Source organism: Labeo rohita, chromosome 19 (genome assembly GCF_022985175.1).
Source record: "Labeo rohita strain BAU-BD-2019 chromosome 19, IGBB_LRoh.1.0, whole genome shotgun sequence".
Taxonomy (NCBI): Eukaryota; Metazoa; Chordata; class Actinopteri; order Cypriniformes; family Cyprinidae; genus Labeo; species Labeo rohita.
The window spans coordinates 36,318,571-36,338,570 of record NC_066887.1 but is presented as its reverse complement, the minus strand read 5'-3'; the positions used below and the strand labels follow the sequence as shown (position 1 = coordinate 36,338,570).

The window sequence follows — 20,000 nt, the reverse complement described above, 5'->3', positions numbered from 1 at the left end:
CTAGATCAGGAATCTAGTTAGGAAAAATTCAGGAATTATGTTTATTTATTTATTTATTTATTTTTTGTCCAAGTACACAGTCATATATCAGCAGTGTTTGGGGTAGAGCGTTACTAGTAATCCGAGTTACATAACAAAATTAATTTTCAAGTAATTTAAAATTACCGCACAGATCTGGGTAGTAACTACATGTAATCTGGATTCCAGAGACCAGGTGCTTGTAATTAGAGTATATTATTTTATAATACTCATAATCAGATTACTCTTACTTTTTGATGCATTACCTGATTACATATTATTTACACAATGGCAGTAAATTATTCATTACTCATTGATTACGAAAGACTTTGGGCGTGTAATGTTGTTGTTTTCACATTTATTAGTGCTTGTTCATATAATGCAGGGATTCGCAAACGATCACTTATTTTGTTACTTGTGCAGATTCTTTAATGGTTGACGTGAAGTTAGTGCTCTGTATATTTTCATAATGTCATTTTTAATTCTTTGCATTTTAACTTTAATTTGAGATTAAAGGAGAACTCCACTTCCAATTCACAAATAATATTCTCACCCCCTTGTCATCCAAGATGTTCATGTCTTTCTGTCTTCAGTCATGAAGAAATGATGGTTTTTGAGGAAAACATTTTAGGATTTTTCTCCATATAATGGACTGATATGGTGCCCCAATTTTGAACTTCCAAAATGTAGTTTAAATGCAGCTTCAAAGGCTCTAAATGATCCCAGCCGAGGAAGAAGGGTCTTATCTAACGAAACGATCGCTCATTTTTTTGGGAAAATAAAAATTTGTATACTTTTTAAGCACAAAAGCTTGTGTAACACAGGCTCTGGGATGCACATTCTTGAATGATTCATTCATTTTGAACGAATCTTTAATGTGACTCGGGAAGAACGAGTCGTCTCAGGGAGTGATTCGTTCAGTCACACATGCACAACATCCTGTTAGGTTCTGTACTGGAATTAGTTCACCTGTTTCGAGTCTTCGGGTTTTTCGAGTGGTTCGTTCATCTTATGGGGCTGTCACGTGATGAACGAACGACTCAAACCCGAAAACTTGTCAGATAAGAGGTGAGGTGAACTAATCATAGACTAAAGACCCAGATAAACAATGAATGAATCTTTTCTGTTTCTTACAGCATTATAGTTTTGTCTTGTTTGTAGTGTGATCAACGTTTGTGTAAGCAGTAGATGTGTTAGGGAAGTAACATGTAACATTGTAATTATATTTTGCTAAAATGAATGAAATGAACAAAATGACTCGAAAAAAAGATTCGTTCATTTTGCTGAACGAGACTCAAAGATCCGAGTCGGGAAAATGATTCGAACTTCCCATCACTACTACGAATCGCGTCTAAGTTCATCGTCTGTGTACTGAGTATGGTGAAAAACTCCATCTTATTTTCTTCTACAACTTCAGAATCGTCCGACATTGTTGTAGCTTTTTGTTTGTAAACAGTGTTTGACTTACTTGCACTTTCTTAGTCTTTGCGCGTTCGCTTTGTAAACACTGGGTCTGTAGTTCTGCGTGACTTTTCGACGTGATTCAATAGTACGTATTGTCGTGGACACGCATCCCAGAGCCTGTGCTACACCTGCTTTTGTGTTTAAAAAGTATACAAATTAATATTTTCCGAAAAAAATGACTGATCGTTTCGCTAGATAAGACTCTTCTGTTTGCAGTTCTCTGATTTTGATTAATACTCATATTGACATGGTAAACAAGACAAGAAATTATTTCTATTTTGATCGTTCAAGGAGTGCAGGTGAATAGGGTGAAAAAAATTAACTAATAGTTATCACCTTACTTAACCAGTTAATTGATTACATTAATAACTGCGAACATATTTTGCATTACAAGTTTTCTAAAATGTTGTTTAAATATGCAAATGAGGCATTATTTAATGAAATATGCGCTAATCTGCATACATTTTTAGTACAAAAATCTAAACACTGGATGAAGTCAGTTTCAAAATTCTTGTTTAATTTATTTTTTGCAAAATTAGAGTCAAATATTTTTACAGAGGGATTTGTGGGTACCTCATTTTTGCCGGAAAATATTTAGAACAGACAGAAAACAATAGATTTGTACAGTTTTTGGGGGAATAAAATGTTGTATAAAATCAAGCAAATTATATATGAACAAATCCCCCTATAAAAACTTTCAGAATATAGACAGGAATAAAAGTGTAAGTTTTGGTGTGTGTATGTGCTACTGAAGTGGAGATTTTTGACTCTCTGTAGGAGAAAAAAAACTCATTTTGGCCTTTACAAATATGTATAGTCATGGAAATCTATTGACACAAATAGATACATTGATATTAAAAGAAACACTTAAGTGTCTTTTGGATATTTCCTGTTCACTATTTAAAAAAAAACACTTTCAAAATCTTGCCCAAAATCTCAATCTTGACAGGTGCATGAAAAAAAAAAATTTGCCTGTAGTGTCTCAAATAATTTATTTTATTTTTTTATGATTTAAATAATTGTTAGCTTTTTATCAACCCACAAAAACACTGCAGTGCTTACATTAAGCCCAGTTTGGAAAACCTTGGTGTAATGTAATGTTTAATGCATTTTATGACTTTGACATCAAAAAAAAGGAATATATTTTCTTTTGCTTTTTTATATCAGTATGATGCACTTAATGGCAAGTTAGGTAAAACGTAATCTAAAACTAGTCAGAATACATTAGCTAAAATGAGTAACCTACTGTAGATTACATTACTAATTACAGTTTCATCATGTAATCTGTAATCAGTAATGGACTACAGTTTGTAAGTAATCTACCCAGATCTGGTAACACATTACTGTATGTTTACAATGAAACATCAGAGTTACTTCTTTCAAATAAAGTTACTTTGTTTTTCCATTTATGTTGAGAGAAATCAGGTCTACGTTCAGAGACACAAGCACTGAGGATTATTCATTTCCCTTTCGGTGTGAAAGAGCCGTTGACAAAAATAAAACTTTGAGGTTTTTGTTGTTAAAAACAAATAAGCAAGCTCAGGTGACAAAAAGTAACTCAAAGTAACATAATGCATTACATTCCATAAAAAGTAACTAAGTAACAATAAGTTACTTTTTCATTATGTAATGCAACATTGTAACAAATTACTTTTAAAAGTAACTTTCCCCAACATTGTGTATCAGTAATTGAAGAGTCAGATCTGGAGGATGTTCACACGTGTGTGTGTTTTTAAGGTGCGTTCCTGATCCCGTACCTGATCGCGCTGGTCTTCGAGGGTCTGCCGCTGCTGTATCTGGAGCTGGCCATCGGTCAGAGTCTGAGGAAGGGCAGCATCGGCGTCTGGCACTCCATCTCTCCTCTGCTGGGCGGAGTGGGTGAGTGAAACGCAGACGAACCACTGCAAACACATTCAACTGCACGTTACTCAATCACACTTCAACAAACTGTAAACAAACTCTGATGCTGGATTGACAAAGCCTTGTTTCAAAATTTTAAATAACCTCGAAAAGCTTCAAGTTTGAATATTGTACTTGAAGTCAATAAAGTGTTATGAACATGTTCTAGTGCACTGCCAAAATGTTTAAGTTGCTTACATGATTTATCATGTCGTTAACATATTAAGCACACTGCTAGCATGATTTAATATGATGCTTATGTGATTTAACATACAGTTAACAAGTTGGTAGTATGATTTAACATACTGCTAGCATGTTTTAACAGTTTAATATTTTGATAGCATGTTGGTAGTTTGATTTAGCATGATTTTAGAATGATTTAATATGTTGATAGCATGTTGATAGTATGATTTAACATGTTGCTAACATGATTTAACATACTTCTAGCATGTTTTAACAATTTAATATTTTGATAGCATGTTGGTAGTTTGATTTAACATGATTTTAGAATGATTTAATATGTTGATAGCATGTTGATAGTATGATTTAACATGTTGCTAACATGATTTAATATACTTCTAGCATGTTTTAACAATTTAATATTTTGATAGCATGTTGGTAGTTTGATTTAACATGATGCTAGCATGATTTAACATGTTGCTAACATGATTTTAGAATGATTTAATATGTTGATAGCATGTTGATAGTATGATTTAACATGTTGCTAACATGATTTAACATACTTCTAGCATGTTTTAACAATTTAATATTTTGATAGCATGTTGGTAGTTTGATTTAACATGATGCTAGCATGATTTAACATGTTGCTAACATGATTTTAGAATGATTTAATATGTTGATAGCATATTAATAGTATGATGTAACATGTTGCTAACATGATTTAACACGTTAGCATGTTTTAATTTAAGGTTAATAACATGTTAGTTTGATTTAACATGATGCTAGCATGATTTAACACATAGCTAACATGTTTTAACAATTTAATGTTGATAGCATGTTGGTAGTATGATTTAACATGACGCTAGCATGATTTAGCACTTTGGTAGCATGTTTTAAAAAATTATTATGTTGAGAACATGATTTAAATTGTTGCTTTCATGATTTAGCTCATAGCTAACATGTTTTAGCAATTAATATGTTGGTAGCATGTTGATAGTATGATTTACCATGACATTAACATGTTTTAACATGATTTAGTACGTTGATAGCATTATTTAACATATTGCTAACATGATTTGGCACATTGTTAGCATTTTTTAACAATTTCATATGTTGATAGCATGCTAGCAGTTTGATTTAACATGATGTTAGCATGATTTAACATGTTGCTAACATTTCTTAAGCACATTACTAGAATATTTTAACAATTTAATATGTTGATAGCATGGTGATAGATGGATTTTACATGATGTTAACATGCTTTAAAACGTTGCTAACATGATTGAACACATTGCCTGCATGTTTTAGCATACGTTGATAGCATGTTAATAAGATTTAGCATTTTGTTAACATGATTTAACAAATTGTTGGCATGTCTTGACAATTTAATGTTGATAGCATTTGGGTAGTTTAATTTAGCATGACGCTAACACAATTAAGCACATTGCTAGCATGTTTTAACATGTTGCTAACATGATTTAGCTCATGTGATAGCATGTTGATAGTATGATGTACCACGACATTAACATATTTTAACATGATTTAATACGTTGTTAGCATGTTGATAGCATTATTTAACATGTTGTTAACATGATTTGGCACATTGTTAGCATGTTTTAACAATTTCATATGTTGGTAGCATGCTAGTAGTTTGATTTAACAAGATGTTAGCATGATTTAACATGTTGCTAACATTTCTTAAGCACATTACTAGAATATTTTATTTTTAATTTAATATGTTGATAGCATGGTGATAGATGGATTTTACATGTTGCTAACATGATCTAACACATTGCTAACATGTTTTAGCATTACTTAATACATTAATAACATATTGATAACACGATTTAACACATTGTTAGCATGTTTTACCAATTTAATGTTGATTGTATGATTTAGCATGTTGCTTACATGATTTAGCACATAGCTAATATGTTTTACCAGTTTAATTTGTTAATAGCACGCTGCTAACATCATTTAACATTGCTAACATGATTTAACATGATTTAATACACTGCTAGCATGATTTAGCTTAACTAACGCGTTATAAATTAATGTGTTGATAGCATGTTGACGGCATGAGTTAACATAACGCTAACATGATTTAACACATTGTTAGCATGTTTTAACAATTTAATATGTTGATAGCATGTTGGTAGCATGATTTAACATGTTGCTAAGCACATTACTAATGTTGATAGCATGACTTAGCATGTTGCTTACAGGATTTAGCACAATTTACACTTTTTTAACAATTTAATACGTTGATAGCATGTTGATAGTAAGATTTAACATTTTGCTAACATGATTTAACAGTTTGGTAACATGTTTTACCGATTTAATCTGTTGTTAACATGATTTAACAGTTTGGTAACATGTTTTACCGATTTAATCTGTTGCTAACATGATTTAACACATTGCTAGCATGTTTTAGCATGATTTCATATGTTGCTCGTATGATTTAACATAGCTAACAAGTTTCAACAATTAAATGCTGATAGCACATTCAAAGTATGATTTAGCATGACGCTAGCATGATTTAACATGTTGCTAACATGATTTAGTATGACGCTTACATGATTTAACACATACATGTTAATAGCATGTTGAAAGTATGATTTAACATGTTGCTAACATGCTTTAACATCGAACAACCAACATACTATCAACATATTAGCTTGTTAAAACATGCTAACAATGTGTTAAATCATGTTAGCAACATGTTAAATCATACTGTCAAATGAAAAAGCTCATAACTAACGTGTTATAAATTAATGTGTTGATAGCACGTTTATGGCATGATTTAACACATTGTTAGCATGTTTTAATTTAATATGTTGATAGCATGACTTAGCATGTTGATAGTAAGATTTAACATTTTGCTAACATGATTTAACAGTTTGGTAACAAGTTTACCAATTTAATCTGTTGCTAACATGATTTAACACATTGCTAGCATGTTTTAGCATGATTTCATACGTTGATAGTATGATTTAACATAGCTAACAAGTTTCAACAATTAAATGTTAATAGCATGTAGAAAGTATGATTTAGCATGACGCTAGCATGATTTAGCATGTTGCTAACATGATTTAGTATGATGCTTACATGATTTAACATATAACTAACAAGTTTTAACAAATAAATGTTGATAGCATGTTGAAAGTATGATTTAACATGTTGCTAACATGTTTTAACATCGAACTACCAACATACTATCAACATATTAGCTTGTTAAAACATAACAGTGTTAAATCATGTTAGCAACATGTTAAATCATACTATCAAATGAACAATGATTTAACATCGCTAACACGTTTTAACATGATTGAATACACTGCTAGCATGATTTAGCTCATAACTAACGTGTTATAAATTAATGTGTTGATAGCATGTTGACGGCATGAGTTAACATAACGCTAGCATGATTTAACACATTGTTAGCATGTTTTAACAATTTAATATATTGATAGCATGTTGGTATTTGATTTAACATGACACTAATATGATTTAACACATTGATAGTATGATTTAACATGTTGCTAGTATGATTAAGCACATTAATAGCATGTTTTAACTATTTAATGTCGATAGCATGATTTAACCTGTTGCTTACATGATTAAACACACTGCCAGCATCTCTTAGCATGATTTCATGTGTTAATAGCATATCACTAGCAATCATTTAGCATGTTGTGCAGGATAGTCATTAGGTTTTGCTTGTGACGACAGTTTAAAGGCTCTGTAAGTCTTTTTGTGCAAAAGTTTTGACCCCCTCAGTGAAAGTCTATGGGGTTTTTCGTAGTTTTGATCGTGTGGCTGCGTCAAACCATCATCACAACATCAGCAGGCTTGATTTCACACTCGTTCAACATGCTGAATTTTCTCTGAACAGATGAATATGGCTCTGATTCTCCTGTGATTTTCCATGACTGAATGTTTTATTGTTTTGTCAGATTGTGTTCCTGCATATCAAAGTCTTTATGAGCTCATAAAGGCATTATTGAGTTATTACCGTATGATTGTGGTTGTGTTGTCAGGCGTGGCGTCGATGATCATCTCGTTGCTGGTGGGATTGTTTTATAACACCATCCTGGCCTGGGTTCTCTGGTACTTCTTCCACTCGTTTCAGGAGCCGCTGCCCTGGAGTCAATGCCCCGTCAACGATAACCGCACCGGTACTGACAGACAAAAACACGTTTGGAACACGTGCAGCTCGTACTGCACAACAAACATGACATTTCAGTCTCTTCTGACAATTAAGCACATTCACATTTAGAAAGATGACGCTCAGACAGGAAGCAATGAAAATAAAGTTTAAAGAGGCAGAGCAATTCGCACAAACCCGGCCAAGAACACGTCTTGGTCATATTACACCCCCTAATATTTCGAACCACAATAAAAGTTCAATTAAATATAAAGGAAACGAATAAAACTATGAATACATACAAAATAAAACTAAATAAATACAGGGATACATAAAAATAAGTTAAAAAATTAAAAGCATATAAAAATATAAATAAATAAAAATAAAATTACATCAAAAAAATAAATACAGAAACAAAATATAGCAAATAAAATAATTCTAAAATATAAAAAAAAAAAATAAATAAATCCAAGTCATATTTCTAACCATAACAAAAATTAATTAAATATATAGTAAATGAATAAAAATATAAATACATAAAAATTAATATAAATAAATACAGGGATACATAAAAATATACTTGAAAATTTGAAAATTTAAAGCATATAAAAATATAAATGAAAAACAAAAATACAGTAAGTAAATAAATAAATACGGAAACAAAATATAGCAAATAAAATAATTCTAAAATATAAATAAATAAAAATAAATAAATCCAAGTCATATTTCTAACCATAACAAAAATTAATTAAATATATAGTAAATGAATAAAAATATAAATACATAAAAATTAATATAAATAAATACAGGGATACATAAAAATATACTTGAAAATTTGAAAATTTAAAGCATATAAAAATATAAATGAAAAACAAAAATACAGTAAGTAAATAAATAAATACGGAAACAAAATATAACAAATAAAATAATTCTAAAATATAAATAAATAAAAATAAATAAATCCAAGTCATATTTCTAACCATAACAAAAGTTAATTAAATATAAAGTAAATGAATAAAAATATAAATACATACAAAATGAATTGAAATAAAAATATAAATACATAAAAATTTATATAAATAAATACAGGGATACATAAAAATATACTTTAAAAAATTAAAGCATATAAAAATATAAATGAAAAACAAAAATGCAGTAAATACAGAAACAAAATATAGTAAATAAATAAAAAATAAATTAAAGTCATATTTCTAACTATAATAAAAATTAAATTAAATATATAGTAAATGAATAAAAATATAAATACATACAAAAATGTAAATACAATTATAAATACATAAAAATAAATATAGATAAATACAGGGATACATTAAAAATATAGTTAAAAAATTAAAGCATATAAAATTATAAATGAATAAAAACAAAAATACACAGAACAAATAAATAAATACAGAAACAAAATACAGTAAATAAAATAATTATACAATATAAACAAAAAATAAATAAATTCAAGTCATATTTCTAACCATAATAAAAATTAAATTAAATATAAAGTTAATTAATTAAAATATAAATGCATACAAAATAGATGTAAATAAAAATATAAATACATAAAAATAAATATAAATAAATACAGGGATACATAAAATTATATTCAAAAAATTTAAAGCATATAAAATGAAAATACACAAAAAATAGTTACAGAAACAAAATACAGTAAATCAAATAATTCTAATAAAAATCCAAGTCATATTTCTAACCATAATAAAAATTTAATTAAATCTAAAGTAAATGGACAAAAATATAAACACATTCAAAATAGATTTAAATAAAAATATAAATACATAAAAATATAAATAAATAAATACAGGGATACATAAAAATAGTTCAAAAAATTAAAAGCATTTAAAAACATAAATAAACAAAAATACACAAAAACTAAATACAGAAACAACATATAGTAAATAAAATAATTATAAATATAAAAAAATAAATCCAAGTCATATTTCTAACCATAATAAAAATTCAATTAAACATACAGTAAATGAATAAAAATATAAAAACATACAAAATGAATGTAAATAAATACAGGGATGCATAAAAATAAATAAACAGAAGAAAAAAATATATAAATGTACATTACAATGAAAAAAAAAAAAAAAAAAAAGAGTATGAAGTAAATAATATATTACATTATATTTACATAATATAAATGAATACAGAAATACATAAAATATAAGAAAAAAAACATTAAATGTAAATAAAATAAATACAAAAACATATAAAAAAATAATATAAGTATAGAAATAAAAAAAATATAAATGAATATAAATTAAAGAAAATAAATGTAAAAATAAGTAAATAAAATATACAAGTAAAAACATTTAAAATAAACATTATATAACTTTAATACTCGTATATGTTTTTCCCAAGTGTCTGAGCTGCTGTTATATCTGGGCTCGTGTCTTGTAGGTTATCTGGAGGAGTGTGTTGCCAGCACACCGGTGAACTACTTCTGGTACAGACAGACGCTGAACATCACTCCAGACATCGAGGAGAGCGGCTCGCTGCAGTGGTGGCTCGTCGTGTGTTTGGCCTCGGCCTGGAGCATCGTCTACATCTGCTTCATTCGGGGCATCGAAACCATCGGCAAGGTGAGAACAACCGTCCTGAAAAACAACACAGCCTTTACCGCTGGATTCAACACGCTATCTCAACTTTACCTATCCTATATACTAATCTACATACTATTTTTGCATTTGAAGAATCATTATTTTATGAAAACAGTCATAGCTTAATAATTTTCAACTTAAACTATACTGTACATGATCAACAGCTTCCAACTAATAAGTTGAATGTGGAACAAAAATCAAACTGCATTTAAATTCTTTAAAATTACAAATTACACATGAACCACACCAAACAACGAATGACGTAAAATATACATATATTTTTGTCAGTATCGATGACAAATCTTATTTGAATATATCATTGCATAGAATTTATAAGCACACATAATCAGAGAATTATTAACCCCATTAAAATCGATGGAATTTAATTAAATTCTTTTGAATTTATAACTCATGATTGCTCAAAAACACTCCAAATATATAAAACCTACATTTATATTTATATCTAAACAAATATTACTTAAATTTCAAACACTTTCTCTTTCAGATGAAAATGATAAATTTTTCATGCTGCAGTGGTTCATCTATAAACATACATATTCATATTTGTCAACAAGATTCAATCCAAATGTGTTTGAGAAATTAGGAAAATGCTAAATATATTTATAAAAGTTTTTTTTAACACTAATATAAAGTGTTTTTGACACCTAATGGTCCTCTAAACAAACCTGGGTCAAAAATGACCCGAACAGGAAAGGCGTTATATCTCTGAAATAATAATTGCAACAAATCTGAATAAAAATGTAAATAAATAAATAAATAAATACATAATGAAATAAAATAAAAAAAAATAAATAAATAAAATAAAATAAATAAATGAATTACGTGTATTTTGAGCATCTTAAAGCATCTGTAAAGTGTTGTTCTCTTACTAAAAACTATGCATTGTTTAGAAATTGTTCTCTCTTGCGGGTCAAAATGACCTGAACATAAAACATATATCTCTGAAATAATAATTGTAAAAAATCTGAAAAAAATAAATGATGTGTACTTTGAGCATCTTAAAGCATCTACAAAGTTTTGTTCCCCTACTAAAAACTATGCATTGTTTTGAAATTGTTCCTTCTTGCAGGACCCAAACTTTAACAAGTTATTTCTCTGAAATAATAATTGCAAAAAATATGATTTTGAGCATCTTAAAGCTTCTGCACAGTTTCAATCCTCTACTAAAAACTATGCATTGTTTAGAAATTATTCCCTCTTACGGGTCAAAAATCTGAACACGAAACATTTTATATCTGTAAAAAAAAAAAAATTGCAAAAAATCTAAAAAAAAATTGTGTACTTTGAGCATCAATAAATTTTCATTCTCCTACTAAAAACTATGCGTTGTTTAGAAACTTGTCTCGTTTGCAGGACAAAAATGACCCGAGCATGAAACATGTTGTATCTCTGAAATAATTACAAAAACTCTGAAATAAATAAATAAATAAATAAATAAATAAATAAATAAATAAATAAATGATGTGCATTTTGAGAGTCTTAAAGCATCTACAAAGTTTCAATCCTCTACTAAAAACTATGCATTGTTTAGAAACTTTTCTCTCTTGCAGGTCAAAATGACCTGAACATGAAACGCGTTATATCTCTGAAATAATAATTACAAAAAAATCTGAAAATAAATAAATAAAATAAAAATTATGTGTATTTTAAGCATCTTAAAGCATCTACAAAGTTTCAATCCTCTACTAAAAACTATGCATTGTTTAGAAATTATTCCCTCTTACGGGTCAAAAATCCAAACACGAACACGAAACATTTTATATCTCTAAAAAAAAAAAATTGCAAAAAATCTAAAAAAAAAAAAAAAAAAGTGTACTTTGAGCATCAATAAATTTTCATTCTCCTGCTAAAAACTATGCGTTGTTTAGAAACTTGTCTCTTTTGCGGGACAAAAATGACCCGAGCATGAAACATGTTGTATCTCTGAAATAATTACAAAAACTCTGAAATAAATAAATAAATAAATAAATAAATAAATGAATGATGTGCATTTTGAGAGTCTTAAAGCATCTACAAAGTTTCAATCCTCTACTAAAAACTATGCATTGTTTAGAAATTTGTCTCTTTTGCAGGTCAAAATCACCCGAACATGAAATATGTTATATCTCTGAAATAATAATTGCAAAAAATCAGAAAAAAATTATAATAAAAAAAATAAATAAAACTAAACTAAACTAAATAAAATAATAAGATAATGTGTATTTTGAGCGTCTTAAATCATCTACACCGTTTCAATCCTCTACTAAAAACTATGCATTGTTTAGAAATGTTCCTCTCGATTGACGGTGACTGTGTTGCAGGCCGTGTACGTGACGGCGACGTTTCCGTACCTGGTGCTGACCATCTTTCTGGTGCGGGCCCTCACGCTGCCTGGGGCCACAGACGGGCTCCGGTACCTCTTCACTCCAGACGTGAGTTTCTCACACACACACACACACACGTGTGCCGTACGTGAACACAGACGAGCATCTTGACGTGTTTCGTGCGTTGTCTTGTCTCTGCAGTGGACGCTGCTGATGGATCCTCAGGTGTGGCTGGACGCGGCGACGCAGATCTTCTTCTCTCTGTCTCTGGCGTTCGGGGGACTCATCGCCTTCTCCAGCTACAACCCCAAGAAGTAAAAAATAAAATTAAAATCTATGCTCAATCATACTAAGAGTTTAAAATTCTCTGTGACATCATAAACGTGTCCCTGTGTGTGTTTCGGACAGGAATAACTGTGAACGGGACGCTCTGGTGGTCGGGATCATTAACAGCGCCACGTCTCTCTACGCGTCCATTCCCATATTCGCCATCCTGGGCTTTAAAGCCACGAGTAACTTTAACTCCTGCATTAACAGGTGAAGAACATTATTCACTGCGTTATTCATGAACGCATGTGATATAATGTGGCGTTAAGGTTCGACTGACAGGGTTTGTGTCGTGTTTGCAGTAACATCTTGGATCTGACGAACGCTTTTAACGTCGCCGACAAAAACATCACGATTGAGAGCTACAACGACTGGTTAACGCACCTGAACACGACCGATCCTGACACAGTCTCCGGTCTAAACCTCAAACAGTGTGACCTGCAGAACTTTCTGGACCAGGTAAATTATTGCTTGTAATTGCTGAAATATAAGGCAGTTCAGATTCACTTTCCGCCCATTTATAATTTCCTTATTTTGCTGTAAGCCTCTTCAGAACAGGTTACATTTTATTTTTGAGAAATCACAGATGTATAGAAAGTTCAAGCATTTGTTTAAAATTAAAACGTTTGTAACATTACAAATACTTTTAATGCAACTTCTGATCAATTTAATGGATCCTTGATGAATAGAAGCATTCGGTAAATACGTCAGTCTTGACATCACACTTAGTAAAATTAAATCAAATGTAAAATAAAAAGTTTTAATTTAAAAAATTGTATTAAAAAGATTAATTATTTGGGGGGAAAAAACACAAAAATTAAATAACATGTAAATAAAAAGTTAATAATAATAATAATAATAATAATAAATAATTGTAATAAAATGATACAAAAATAAAACAAAAACAAGTGAAAAAAAAATTAAGAAACTCAAAGCAAAGGGCTGATGGTCTTAAAAACGTAATCGGCAAACAGTTAATTAGAGAAAGGTTTCTCAAAATGGTTAATAATTAATAACAACACAAAATAAATTAAGTTTAGGTAACAAAAAAAAAACACTACAATTAAATTTAAAAAAGAATAATATCAATAAAAACAATAAACAAAAACACTTTTTTTGCAAAATGAAAATTATTTTACAATGTAAAAACAAATAATAAACTATTAGATAATAAATAAATACTTAAACTTAATTACATTTAATTTAATAAAAAAATAAAACAATAATTAAATAAAATAATAATAAAATCAGTTCATAAAATGTAAAATTAAAAAAAAAAAAAAAACAAAAAAAAAACAGCTTGAATAAATACAAAAATAAAAAAAGACTAAAAATGCAAAATTGCTGGACAATATGACCTAAAATCAAAATTGCGATTAATTGAACATTACCCCTTGATTAATTACCGTATTTATATTTATGACTATAAATATAAAATAACTACAAATTTGCATTTGTAATTAACAAATTAAAGCAAATATCACAAATAAAAAACTAAAAACAAATAAAAAATGTCAAGAATTTTTAAAACATCAAATCAAAACTTACTAATAATCAAATAAGAAAAAATGTAAAACTTGTAAAAATTGCAAAATTATTATTTATATATAAAATAACAACAATAAAAATATAATTATTATTTTATATATAAAAAACTAAAATAATAAACAACAAATAAATAATAAAATAATAATAAATAATAATAAAATGAATTCATAAATGTAAAATTAAAATAGCTTGAATAAAAAAATGAAAAAAAAAATGCAAAAAATGTCATGAATATTAAAACATATAATTTTTAAAACATCAAATAAAACTTAATAATCAATTAAGAAAAATATAAAACTTTCGAATAAGAAAAATCTTGTAAAATAAACTAAATAAAATTTTTATATATATATATATATGTATTTATTGTTTATTATTTCAGTTTATTAATATTAACAATTTTATATATATATATACATATATATATATATATATATCCATAATAGTTCATAATATGTAAAATATGTAAAATAAAATGTAAAATATATATATATATATATATATATTTACACACACACAAACATATATACGTATATATATATACATACATATATATATAAAATTTATAATGTTAATAAACTAAAATAATAAATTAAATTATAATGAAATAAAATAATAGTACAATTAATTCATAAATGTAAAATTAAAATAAATAGCTAGAATAATAAAAAAATAAAAATAAAAGCAAATACTCTACTATTAGAGCTGGATGACCTAAAATCTAAATTGTTAATTGAACATTTTACCTCAATTACAACTAATGAGCGATTATTTTTATTTAATCATTATTATTATTTATTTTTTTTATTTTTATATTTTATTTCTCATGATTGCTGTTGCATTTGATATTCTGATATTCCTCTCAGCGATCTTGTTGTGTCACTCCATACGCACGAGTATCTTCTCCAGGTTCTTACGGGTCATTCACACAGAACAAAGTACTAACAATATTAAACTAGGAGCTTCAAATGCGGTTCAGCACGTGCACTGGATGAATTGGCGCTGTAATTGTCTTACCCAGAGTGCTTCAGGAACGGGTCTGGCGTTCATCGTGTTCACGGAGGCCGTGACGGAGATGCCGGGTTCGCAGGTGTGGGCCGTGCTCTTCTTCGTCATGCTCTTCAGTCTGGGTCTGTCCTCCATGTTCGGGAATCTGGAGGGCGTCCTGACGCCGCTGCTCGACCTGCACCTGGTGCCCTCGTGGATGCCCAAAGAGCTCTTCACAGGTACCAAACAACAACATGCGTCAACAACGCAGCACGTAAACGAGGGGCTGCACGTGTTAATGAGCTGATGTGGTTGTAGGTTTGATCTGTCTGCTGAATTTCCTGGTGGCGCTGATCTTCACGCTGGGATCCGGGAACTACTGGCTGGAGATCTTCAACAGTTACGTGGGCTCCGTCCCGCTCCTCGTCATCGCCTTCTGCGAGCTCATCGGCGTCGTTTTCTTCTACGGAATGAAACGGTAAGAAAATTAGTTTAATGTTACACGATCTGAAAGTTTAAAGGCAGTAATGCTTTCATTAAAGGCTAGACATAAACATAGTACACAAACATAATTTCATAATCATAAAAATACAAATAAATAACTTTAAAACAAAAACAAAAAAGGTAAAACACTACATTTTAAATAAAGCATAATTAAAATAAATTATTTTGTAACAGAAAAAAACAAACAAAAAAACTTACTGAATGTACTGAAAGTAAAATAAAAAATATTAATTAAAATAAAATAAAAACAAAACACTAAACATTAGATAAAAATGAAAAATCAAAATACACAATCTAAATAAAACGCTTCGTAAAATTAATTACATCTACGTAAAGCTAAAAAATACAAATAAAAAACTAAAACCTACAGAAATTTATATAAAAGCAAAATTAATTCATTTTCTAACACAAAAACACCTCATTTTAAAATATAATGAATAAATTTAACAACAATCAAAATACACTATAAAAATTACAGAACTAACAATTTTTAAAAATCAAAATAAAACACTAAAAATGTATTAAATGTAAAATGTAAAGTTAAAATATCAAAAACAAAAAAAAAACCATAATGAATAAAACATATGTATAAAATATAATTAAAATAAAAAAGTTAAACATTTTAAATAAAAACAAAAAATAAAAACATTTTAAATCATAAAAGTTACTACAAATCAAATAAAAAAGGTAAATGTTTAAAATAAAAACAAACACAATAAAACAACTACAAAATTAAAATATAAAAACTGAAATTAAAATAAATAAAAAACATTTACTAATAATTAAATCAAATTTTAAAATAAATCAAATAAATACAAATAAAAAAGGTAACATTTTTAAATTAAAAACAAACAATAAAACACTACTAAATTATAAAAATAAAAAAATAAATTAAATAAAACACCTATAAAATTAAAATATACAAACTGTAAAATTACAATAAATAGAAAAAATAAATAAAATAAAAAACATTTACTAAAAATTTACTTTTTATTTTAATTATATTTTATACATGTTTTATTCATTATAGTTTTTTTTTTTGTTTTTGATATTTTAAAATCAAATTTTTGAAATAAATCAAACAAATACAAATAAAAACAAACAATAAAACACTACAATTTAACATAAAAATAATAAAAATTTAAAATAAAATATACAAAATTCAAATATAAAAAGTGTAAATTTAAAATAAATAAAAAGCATTTACTAAAAATCAAATCAAATTTTAAAATAAATCAAATAATTAAGAATAAAAAGGTAAAACTTTTAAAATAAAAACAAACAATAAAACACTACAATGTTTTTATAATAAAAATAAAACACCTACAAAATTAAAATATAAAAATTGTCAAATTAAAATAAATAAAAACATTTACTAAAAATCAAATCAAATTTAATTTTTTTTTAAAATAAATCAAACAAATACAAATAAAAAGGTAAAAAAATTTTAAATAAAAACAAATAAAACACTAAAAAAAGTATTATAAAAATAAAAAAAGAAATTAAAATAACACCTACAAAATTAAAATATAAAAACATTTACTAAAAATCTAATCAAATTTTAAAATAAATCAAATAAATACAAATAAAAAAGGTAAAATTAATATATATAAATAAATAAATAAAAACAATATTTTTATAAATAAATAAAACAAATAAAAAAAACATAAAAAATAAAAAATTTTAATTATAAAAAAAGAAATAAAAATAAAAATATAAAAAAATATAAAAACTGTAAAATTAAAATAAATTAAAAAACGTTTATTAAAAATCAAATCAAATTTTTAAATTTTGAAATAAATCAAATAAATACAAAAATGCATACTAAAATGTGAAACTGTTTTTGTTTATCCGCACGTCACATGATCATTAACTGATACCAGAGAATGTGAAGTTAAATTATTGAACTATGAATTGAAAATCTTCAAGTTTGTGAATAAGTATCAGAAGCACATCGAGAGATGAATCTAATAAACATCAGTGGTTGTGCGAAACACAGTCTGAGTCTGAGCGACGGCTGTTTGTGTTTCAGGTTCGGTGACGATATCGAGTACATGACGGGTCATCGGCCAAACCTGTTCTGGCGCGTGTGCTGGATGGTCATCAGTCCCGCCCTGCTGCTGGTGGTTCTGGTGGCCTACGTCGTGGTCCAGGTCCAGAAACACCCCACGTACCCCGCCTGGAACCCCCAATACGTGAGTCTGAAATGCATCCGCACACAACACGAGCAATAACAACCACAGATCCTGAACTGCAACACGTCCTGTGTTTGTTACCGTGCAGGAGAAGTTCCCGGAGGCGGAGGTGAAGTCGTACTCCAACTGGGTGTTTGCCATCTGTGTTCTGCTCAGCACCGTTCCCGTGCTCTCCATCCCCGTCGTGGCCGTTTACAGACTGATCCGACGGCAAACGCGCCCGCAGATGATCGGCAGCAAACACCCGAACCCATACGACAACGAGGCCTTCAGCGCAGACAGCTCCAAAGAGATCTAGAGACTTTACGGACTTTATGATATATGGACATTTCCCATCATTCCCTGCTGGAAACAAACCCCTGAAACGCCATCTCAGGATTTTAATTTCCATCAGGAAGAAACAAGGTTTTTAGCATCTGAACTCTGTAATTTACTGGATGTTTAAATTATTTAAATTACTTAAAAAAAAAAAAAAAAAAAAAAAAAAAAAGTTAGTGACAAAATTAATTTTTGTCCTTAAAGTAGGAGGGAAAAACAGAAAAGTAATTGCTAAAAAAAAAATTATATAAATGATTAAGCAAATTTCCAAGGTGTGAATGTCATGTTTACAAAAAACTAAAAAAAAATCTGATATATAATAATATATATATTAATATTTTTTTAATACACTACATTAAATTACATCTGGATTACGTAATCAGATTCCATATATATATCATTTTTTAAAATTGAATATTTATGGTAGTCTTTTTGAAAACTGAAAACAAATTTAATTAAACATTTACGTATTTTATATATATATATATATATATATATGTGTTGTTTGTCTGTTTGTTTTGCTAGCTATTATATTTCTACTTAATGTAATATTTAATAAATTTTGTTGTAATTATAGTACTCTTCTGGTATCTGAAAACATCAAAATATACAAACTATTTAACTATTTTATGTATTATGTTTTTAATTATTAAAAACATAATATTTATATTACATTTATAAATATTTTATGTATTTAACATAATATAAAATATTTATAAACGTAATATAAATATGTTTTTAATATAAAATATTTTAGTTATATATATATATATATATATATTATATAAAGTAATTACATTTTTTATTGTTAATAAATTAATTTGTTTTATCATGTTAAAAAATTATATTATATATATATATATATATATATATATATATATATATATATATATATATATATATATATATATATTTTTTTTTTTTACATAATAAAACTACAGTTAGTGATGTAATGTAGGTTTCCCATTTTAGGTAATACTACTTTTTAGATTACATTTTATTTAAAAAAAAAAAAATCAAACTTGTCATAAACTGACCATTAAAGGTACCATACTGACATAAAAAAGCAAAAAAAAAAAATAAACAAACAAACAAAAAAAACCCCTATATTTTTGGAATCTGATCCCATAACCCAGATACAGCTCAAAAGTTTGGGATCAGTATTGTAATGTGTTTTAAAGAAGTCTCTTCTTCTCATCAAGGCTGCATTTATTTGATCAAAGATACAGAAAAAAAAACAATAATACTGCAAAATGTTATTACAATATAAAATAATGGTTTTTATTTTAATATACTTTCAAATACAATTTATTCCTGTGATGCAAAACTGAATTTTCATCAGCTGTTACTCCAGTCTTAAGAGTCACATGATCCTTCAGAAATCATTCAAAAGATTTCTATTTGAAATAAAAGATTTATATTTTGAATAAAAGCTGTTCTTTTTAACTTTATTCAA

The 20,000-nt window shown here is 27.7% G+C and overlaps 1 protein-coding gene across 1 annotated transcript in view; it reads left to right on the top strand.

The window, feature by feature from the left end:
- Positions 1-19,129, top strand: part of slc6a18 (solute carrier family 6 member 18) — a 22,185-nt gene extending 3,056 nt beyond the window's left edge. The window contains exons 2-12 of the mRNA XM_051136583.1: positions 3,220-3,360; positions 7,602-7,739; positions 10,142-10,323; positions 12,663-12,773; positions 12,867-12,979; positions 13,074-13,202; positions 13,295-13,451; positions 15,562-15,766; positions 15,846-16,005; positions 18,064-18,226; positions 18,315-19,129. Of these exons, the coding sequence (XP_050992540.1) occupies positions 3,220-3,360; positions 7,602-7,739; positions 10,142-10,323; positions 12,663-12,773; positions 12,867-12,979; positions 13,074-13,202; positions 13,295-13,451; positions 15,562-15,766; positions 15,846-16,005; positions 18,064-18,226; positions 18,315-18,524 (1,709 nt within the window). The 3' untranslated portion in view covers positions 18,525-19,129. The remainder of the gene's footprint in view (positions 1-3,219; positions 3,361-7,601; positions 7,740-10,141; positions 10,324-12,662; positions 12,774-12,866; positions 12,980-13,073; positions 13,203-13,294; positions 13,452-15,561; positions 15,767-15,845; positions 16,006-18,063; positions 18,227-18,314) is intronic.
- Positions 19,130-20,000: the final 871 nt, after the last annotated feature.